General features: G+C 45.0%; 1 protein-coding gene across 6 annotated transcripts; it reads left to right on the top strand.

The window, feature by feature from the left end:
• The first annotated feature begins 726 nt into the window (after nt 1–726).
• Nucleotides 727–8,137, top strand: LOC117052659 (glycine N-acyltransferase-like protein 3). Of its 6 annotated transcripts, none has more exons than XM_033159679.1 (6): nt 728–893; nt 3,578–3,749; nt 4,195–4,302; nt 5,801–5,927; nt 6,279–6,408; nt 7,673–8,137. In XM_033159679.1, the coding sequence occupies exons 1-6, from the start codon at nt 841–843 to the stop codon at nt 8,082–8,084; spliced, it is 1,002 nt and encodes a 333-aa protein (XP_033015570.1). In that variant the 5' UTR covers nt 728–840; the 3' UTR covers nt 8,085–8,137. The 6 variants fall into 6 exon arrangements, with proteins under 6 accessions (XP_033015579.1, XP_033015570.1, XP_033015597.1 ...); XM_033159706.1 differs by having other exon boundaries at nt 731–893; nt 3,645–3,749; XM_033159721.1 differs by lacking the exon at nt 728–893 and adding an exon at nt 917–984.
• Nucleotides 8,138–8,365: the final 228 nt, after the last annotated feature.

Genomic DNA, 8,365 nt, shown 5'->3' with positions numbered 1-8,365 from the left:
AATTCATTTCACTTCCCTGGTGATGCACTAGTTGTTGTATGGAGCACAAGAGTATTTCTAATCAAACTCGTTTGTGGTTCCCTTAGGTTACACTCAAAAGATTCAGTTACAGGTGGGTAGTCGTGTTGGTCTGCCATAGTCGAAACAAAATAGGAAATTCTTTCCAGTAGCACCTTAGAGACCAACTGAGTTTGTTCTTGGTATGAGCTTTCGTGTGCATGCACTCAAAAGATTGCAAAGCAAAACCATTATGCATTAATTGAGAATATGTGGGTTCTTTAAAGGTGTTAATAACCAGGAAATAAAGCAAGAAGTTATTTCTCTGAATTGTGGGTGGGGAACCTGTGCTCAACCAGATGTTATGGTATCCACTTCTTATCAGCCTCAGCTAGCATAGCCAATGGCCAATCAGCTGAGAATGGAGGCACCATACATACAGTAGTTATGGAAAACCATCTGTTCCAAGACAGAGTTTGAGAAACTTGGACAAGCACCAGAATCTAAGAATGTGTTTTTTCCTGTTTGTTTTTCTACCAGATTTTTTTATTTTTTGCAAAGGTTTCAATTTCCCATTTCTCCAGCTTCAATTTTTTTTCTGCTTTGTTGTTTACATTCTCCTTCACATTCTTAACTAGGATGTTAGGGATGTGGGTTTTTTTAATAATTAACCAAAAAATAAATAAAAATACATGTTTGACAGGGACAGGATAACTGTTTCCAAGCTAGGTTGAACCATTTCTCGTGGGCTCAGAAAATGTGGGGATGAATCATTTGTCTGCTGCATGAGGACAATCTAGCAGAGGACTCTTCACCTTCTCGCTTCACCCCTAACCACCTCTGATGACTGTGCAGACTGACAAGAGGACTCTAGCCCTTTCCATTGTACCTGGCAGGTAAGAGGCCCTGCTAAAGAGAATATTTCCTCCCCTTTTGCAAGGTCCCTGGAACTGGATCCAGAAACATCCTCATATCATTTTGCAGACGGTAAGTGCCCAATTAAGGAGATGGGAGCACTACAGAGCTCCACACACCACAATTAGGTATTTTTGTGTGTTTTTAGTTCAGATCTAAGCTGCCTTTCTAGCACTGACAGATGCTGCTTTTCCTGCTAGGTTTTAATATGATAAGTTATGCTTTTGCTTTTTGATGTATTCAACAAGGTTGATTTCTGAATATCTTGCTTGGTCATTACAAAGAAATCTGATTGTGCCAAGGGTCCACATTGGAGTTAGAATCTTTTATTGACTGGTGTAGGTTTGTCAGACACAGAGGACAAGCACCTTGTACCTTTAACAGCAGAGTCTAGGGCTTGCTGATCAGAAGGTTGGCAGTTCGAATCCCTGCCACGGGGTGAGCTCCCGTTGCTCGGTCCCAGCTCCTGCCCACCTAGCAGTTCGAAAGCACGTCAAAAGTGCAAGTAGATAAATAGGTACCGCTCCGGCGGGAAGGTAAACGGCGTTTCTGTGCGCTGCTCTGGTTCGCCAGAAGCAGCTTTGTCATGCTGGCCACATGACCCAGAAGCTGTACGCCGGCTCCCTCGGCCAGTAAAACAAGATGAGCACCGCAACCCCAGAGTTGTCCACGACTGGACCTAATGGTCAGGGGTCCCTTTACCTTTAAGAGAGAATTGGGACAGATGCCGTTCGTTATGGAGATAAGCAGAAGATGCGTTGGCTGATGCACACATGCCCCAACCATGAGCAAATAGTAAAGGCCCAGGACCCTAGCTCTAAGAGCCTTCCAAGTCCTGTGCTTGGCACTTGGGAAGCACTGAACACTAGAAAGTGTGTAGTACAGCACTTCCAAAGCACTCAACAAGCAGCTGATTGCTGGATACTTAGGAAGATCCCATTGCTCTGTCCCAGCTCCTGCCAACCTAGCAAAAGCATACCAGTGTGAGTAGATAAATAGGTGCCGCTGTGATAGGAAGGTAAATGGTGTTTCCATGTGCTCTGGCACTCGTCATGGTGTCCTGTTGAGCCAGAAGCAGTTTAGTCATGCTAGCCACATGACCCAGAAAGTGGTCTGCGGGAAAATGCCGGCTCCCTCAGACTGAAGCAAGATGAGTGCCGCACCCCATAGTCAAGTTTGACTGGACTTAACCGTCCAGGGGTCCTTTACCTTTTACTTAGGAAACACTGCAGAGGGGGCTTTGCAGTAGAGGGTATGGCAGATGAGGGTGGCCTGCTCAAAATTATCCGGTGGGCAAATTACAGCCAAGGGCTGTAAGTTCCCTACCCTTGTCTTAGGGCATATCTCATTACACAGTTTAAAATGTGTGGGCTCTTTCCTGAAACATGTCAAAAAATAAATAGGAGCAATGTAGGCTACATAAAGGATGAAGGAATTACTTTCAATACTATCGTTCCTAACTATTACACACTGGACTTTACATCTAAAGAGTTCTCAGTTTTGTTTTATTGCTTTATTCCATTTATTATGGAATAATAATTTATTATGATAGGCTCAGTCAGCTCTCTAATGTCACCAGATCAGCGAATTGGTATTGGTTGCGTGGCTGTACACATTTGGGCTGCTGTCGATGCTAGCGTACCTGCAGAGATGTTATTCCTGCATGAACGTTGTGTGACAGATGCCAGTGTAAATTAACATGAAAGGCAATCGATGAAAGACTTGAATTCTGAACTTTCTCCAGTGATCTTGTGCTTCCTTCCTTCAGTTAATACATTGTCCTCCTCTCTTTTGTTCGAGAGCACTTGGGAGTTTAGAAAAAAAAGATGCCATTTGATTTACCCTCTATTCCAAAAGCAGGAAAGTTGGACGCAGGGTGCTACCAGCAGAGCATAGGTGTGTTGCAGAAAGGTGGGTTAATATAGAAGCAGGGGCGTAGGAAGGGGGTGCAGGGGGTGTGGTCCACCCTGGGTGTCATCCCTGAGGGGGTGACAAAATGGCACACTGTGGGGGGTGGCACTTACTGCGGGGCCTGGCCTGCAGTGTGCCTGAACCACACGTCTCTCCTGGGAGTAACATGGTGGTTCGGGAGCCCGCACTGCCTGAAATGGCAGCATGGGGCTTGTGTCCGCCAGGCGGACTCTGTGGGCAGCTTGCCAGCCACCACCACCCCCGGGCGGATCGCTGTGGCGCCCCCGCTACTCTGGGTGCCAGAGCAGCTAGCTACGTTGCATTGAAGTAGTGCCAGGTGATTCTCTCAAACAAATGAAGGGGAAGGCCTCAGGAAAAAGCTAGCTTGCCAATGATGTCCCAAGATGACTTAGTCAAAAGTTATTTTGCCTTGGACTTTGAATTCATCAGGAACTCCTGACTCTGTTGAGACAGAACCCTGTTACTGATCAAGCTGTTACTAACCTTGAATGCACTTACTCAAAAACTTGTTGTAGGGCATAGAATCATTCTCATCAATTTCAAAGTGCCCAGGTTAGTCCAACTTTCAAGATTGGAGTGTGAAAGGACGCACAGCAGTGCCATTTTGTACAGCTCATTGTCTGTGTTCTATGGCATTTACCCAGTCATATGACCCAAGTAAATCTGAGATTGGCAAAGTTCTACATCCTAGCATTATTAAAATGTGTGTTGCTTTTTCTGCCATGGCTGAAAGGGAAGTACAAGGGAAGGTTACATCCTTTCACCCCAAGCACCATTGGTCTTTGTCTTCATTTCTGGAGCATCTGCAGGCCCAGCCTACTCTGAGGATGCTGGTGTTAGTCAACAAGAATGAGCTTCAAGTGCTGAAGAAAGAGCTGAGGAGCTGCTTCCCTGAATCTCTAAAGGTGAGATGGCATCCTCCTCTGCTCTTTGCCAGGCAGATGCAGAACCTCTGCTTGGGCGATGAATCCAACCCAAAGCTTAATGTGAACACCACCAGGAGCCCAGTCTGTGACAGATACCTCTTCAGTCCAAGAATCTAAGGGAAGGGAGTAGTGGTTTCTTTCTTATCCTTTAGCGCTAGAAATGTTAGATCAAGGAACTGTACTCTGGGCACAAGGGCTTTCCAGAAAATGGCAGATAAGGTTGGGCTGGCAGTGTCATGACTCACTGTTGCCTTCATGGATCAACTGACCACTGACAAGGTTAACGGCAAGGCTGGCCACAAAACTGACAGGCGACATTTGAAAGAAACCAGGAACACATCTGAATTCTTTTAATGCGCCTGTTTCTGTTACGTCAAGATAGCTGAAATGGCCATGCTGTGCCCTCTCCCTCTTGTCTCACCAGGTCCATGGGGCTGTGCTGAACGTGTGTCGGGGAAACGCTTTCCATCAGGAGATACTGGTAGATTCCTGGCCCAGCTTCCGAGTGGTCATTGCACGGCTCCAGAGAGAGGTATTGCTGGGATGGGACATCCAAGAGAGGGATGTTTGACTTGGTTCTGTGAGTAGCATCAGCAAAGGGCTTGAATTGTGAGGACGAAGAAAGCACTACCAGTGGGAACTGAGAAGGTTAAAAAAAAAAAAAGGTAAACGACCCCTGACAGTTAAGTCCAGTCGCGGACGACTCTGGGGTTGCGGTGCTCATCTCGCTTTACTGGCCGAGGGAGCCGGTGTTTGTCCAGACAGTTTTTCCGGGTCATGTGGCCAGCATGACTAAGCCGCTTTTGGCGAAACCAGAGCAGCGCGCGGAAACGCCGTTTACCTTCCCGCTGGAGAAGTACCTATTTATCTACTTGCACTTTGATGTGCTTGGCAGGCAAAGCCCTAATTCTCTGCCCAATCTGGCAGAAAGTGAAGCAGATAGCAATCGCTTTGCATGTTAGCCTTAACCTTACAAATCAGATTTGGTTGTTGAGACATTAGGGAGAGAAAGGGGAAAGGAGGTGGGTGGGTGAGGTGGGGTGACGATGTTTTTATTTTCCTTAGTATGTGTAGGGTTTGGTGTCAGCGTTGATTGTGTACGTTCTCTGTTGTTCGCTTGTTTCTCTTTGGTGATGGGAGAGGTTGGGATTGGCGTAGGGTGCGATTGTTCATTTGTGGTTGGCTGTGATGATCTTTGGTTTTCTGTGTGAGTGAGTTTGTATGCTGTCGGCCTTAACCTTAATTTAGTGCTGATACCTTGATAACTTGTACTTATGCTCTCAGAGTAGGGGTGTGGTGCATTGGTGCTGGGGCAGCAACATGTCTGCCCCATTATTTTTAAAGGGGGATGATGCACACTTTTACCCAAGGGAGAGTATAGCCACATACAAAGATTCATAGTGGGGAAGATGGGATTGGGAGGTGGAGCATTCCTGGTGCAGGAAATTCTCTGTTGCCAGGGTGCCAACAACACCCCAACAGATGCCTAACTCCTTTGCACATGCACTTTCCACAGCACACTCATAAATGAGGTACGAGCTGGGGCATATTTTCCTGGCAATGAAATATTGTCAGCTGAATGCTAGGGAAATGCTGTTCTCTACATCAGATATGCTAGTGGGGGGGGGTTCATTTAAGCCCCCTAAAACAGAAAAACTGCACATATTTTGCATAGTAACACTTAATTGGTTTAAAAGGTGGCAAACCCCCAACCCGATATTGGGAGCAGCAGCAAAAAGGGGAGAAATTAAAAAATGATGAGATTGATCATCTGAGGCTGGATGCAAATTGCACCTCCATCATCTGAAGAGGGGCGCTTGCCACTGATCAGATGAGCAATCTAATGTGTGCCTTCTGTGGTTGCCTATGTCTTGCAGAGGGTTTGCTATGATAAAAAAAAAATCGACCTGTTTTAAAAATCCACCTGTTTTAAAGCTTTTTAATCCTGCTCTTTAGATGAAGAGTCCTAGGTTGGCTAGTGTGTGCAAAGGAATGACCTCTTCCCATCTTTCCTGCTTGTTTTTGCCTAGAAAGTGCCTTCAGAAATGAACTATTTTACCCAATCTTGTGCAGTTTTCTATAAGGACCTGGATGCCTATGAGAAATTGGTGGAAGATTCTGATGCCATTGATTGGAAACAAGAATTCTTACTTCAGGGTAAGACATCTCAACACCCAAAGCTCTGTGCATGTGCCAGTGTTACTAATTTAGAATTCTTAAAAAAGGGAATATTGTATGCACAAGTTTTAAGAGTGTGTGTGTACTTTTCTGAACTGTTTCAGCATTGGCATATGCATTTAGAGAAGTGTTATTGTCACCTGTTCTGCATCTGTGGAAGAAAATCTTAGTTTTGGTGCTGCTTAAATCCTCTTCGCTAGTCAGAGCAAGGCTTCCTTGAGGTGATCACCGTTTTACCTTTCCCATACAGAGTTGTGGTCTGTGCTTCTGCGACTTCTGCCCCTCTCCTCTGAGCACCTCACTAATCCCCTCACCATTTTCCACACCCAGGTCTGCAGGATGGTGTGTATCAGACATCTCAAAACCTAGCAGCTGCCAAGCATTTCTCCGCAAAGCTGGTGACTCGGACCCAGGTTTTTGTTGTGCAGAAACCCTTGAATTTGTCTTCTTCCACACCCACGTATGTCATGCTCTATGACTCAGGGGTTGCAGGTAGCAAGCAATACAAGGAAGGCAGGAGACATTGCCAGTGCACTAGTAATTTAGAGCATGGTGCCCACTCACTGGAGACCTGTAACAGGGGAAAATATGTGCAGGAGGAAATAAACTCAATGCCAAGAGGTGATTCTTATGCTAGGCAAAACAAAATAAAAAATAAAAAAATTCTTACCAGTAGCACCTTGGAGACCAACTAAGTTTGTTCTTGGTATGAGCTTTCGTGTGCATGCACACTTCTTCAGATACCTAGGCAGTTATCTTTTCAGGAAGAAAGGACAAGGACCTTGGCAGTTGTAACTGCAGAAAGACTCCTCAATGTTTCTAATTTTTTTCGATAATTCAAATGAGAGATGATTCCTGCTTCTTACCCAGGTACTCTGCACATGCCCAAGGACACAAGCAAGGTGATTAGGAGAAAGCACAAACATTGGCTGGCTAGTAAGCCAATGTTTGTGGATCTCTGTAAATCATATTTGTAGGCTTTACAAAAGGCAGATACTTAGTAATGTTCATCACGACCACTGGATAAGTCCTCTGTAAAATGGGAAGGGGAGGGGAGGACATTCAACAGGGCAGGTAGTGAGGTTAGAATGTAACATCACTGTTGATAAATATTACAATACAGTAAAGGACTGTGCATTCATAGGGTTAATATTCCTGAAACATTTCATGTCTAGAGTGGGATCAACTTACCAAAAGCATAGCTGTAGTTTATACTGCTATGAGTCCACTGGGCTAATAGCAGCTACACAATGTAATGAGCTTCTCTGTACTAAATCTTTGCTGGTACTTCAAGATTTAACTCTGTTGCAGCAAGTACATTGAACAAACAACATTGGTGGCATTTAATAGTCTCATAACAATGCCACTTATCATTCCCTCTTAATTAATTTTGGGGAAATGTAGCCCAAGTAAGGAAGTCAGCATAAAAACTGGGTCCCTCACTAATAACGGTAGGGAATAAATTTAATAAATAATAAACTAGCTAGGGCCTCCCATTCTCCATGACTAGAGATAGAACAAGCACCACCATGTGCTCGTAGATCTAGGTAAGTTACAGAGGGTTCAGTTACACCTTTTGTCATGTTAATCTTCAGGTGGTTGCAGGGCATCCCAGCTCCATCTGCAGACTTCAAACTTGACACTTGGGTGCTGTAGCTGGCTGGTTCATCATGCCTTAAGTGTTACTTCTGAAGCTAGGTCTTAACCTTTCTTTCCTTCTTCAGGTCAGGATCAGAGCTGAAACTCTCATCACTCAACACCACTCATGCTCCCCTGCTGAATGAGACCTGGAGTGTAGGCGGCAATGAGCTGAGTCTCTGCTATCTGACTCAGCTAATTGACTGCTTCCCTAGTAGTTGCCTTCTGGATGCTGGAGGATGTCCTATCTCTTGGGTCCTGCTGGATCAATTTGGGTGCCTGACCCATGCTTACACCATGCCAGCGCACCGTGGCAAAGGCTACATTCAGCTGGTGATAGCAGCACTAGGCAGGAAGCTACAGAGCCTCAATTACCCAGTCTATGGTGATGTCCTGGAAAACAACACATCAATGCAGAGAGCCCTACAATGCCTTGAAGCCAACTTTACTAGTTGCTTTCTATCCTATGACCTGCATACACCCATTTCTCTGCTGTGACAGGCTCTTCAAAAGCTCTGTCAGTAGAAAATAAACCAGTGGTAGTAGAAACAGATGGTTTAAATGAGAAAATTCCTATCTATCTATCTATCTATCTATCTATCTTTTAAGTTGTATGAAGTTTATCTCAAGAACTAGGTTCACATTTAATAATGTGGTAAGCTGAATCAATACCTTTCCAGCTAAAACCAATTAGATCCAGACCTCAAACAAATAGCCAGCAGATGAGGGATAGATTTGATTTTCACCGATTCCATCTGTGCTCCCAGAAGAGTTGCACC

Source organism: Lacerta agilis, chromosome 1, assembly GCF_009819535.1.
Source record: "Lacerta agilis isolate rLacAgi1 chromosome 1, rLacAgi1.pri, whole genome shotgun sequence".
Classification (NCBI taxonomy): Eukaryota; Metazoa; Chordata; class Lepidosauria; order Squamata; family Lacertidae; genus Lacerta; species Lacerta agilis.
The sequence above is the reverse complement of the archived record's forward strand: the minus strand, read 5'-3'. Positions and strand labels throughout refer to the sequence as shown.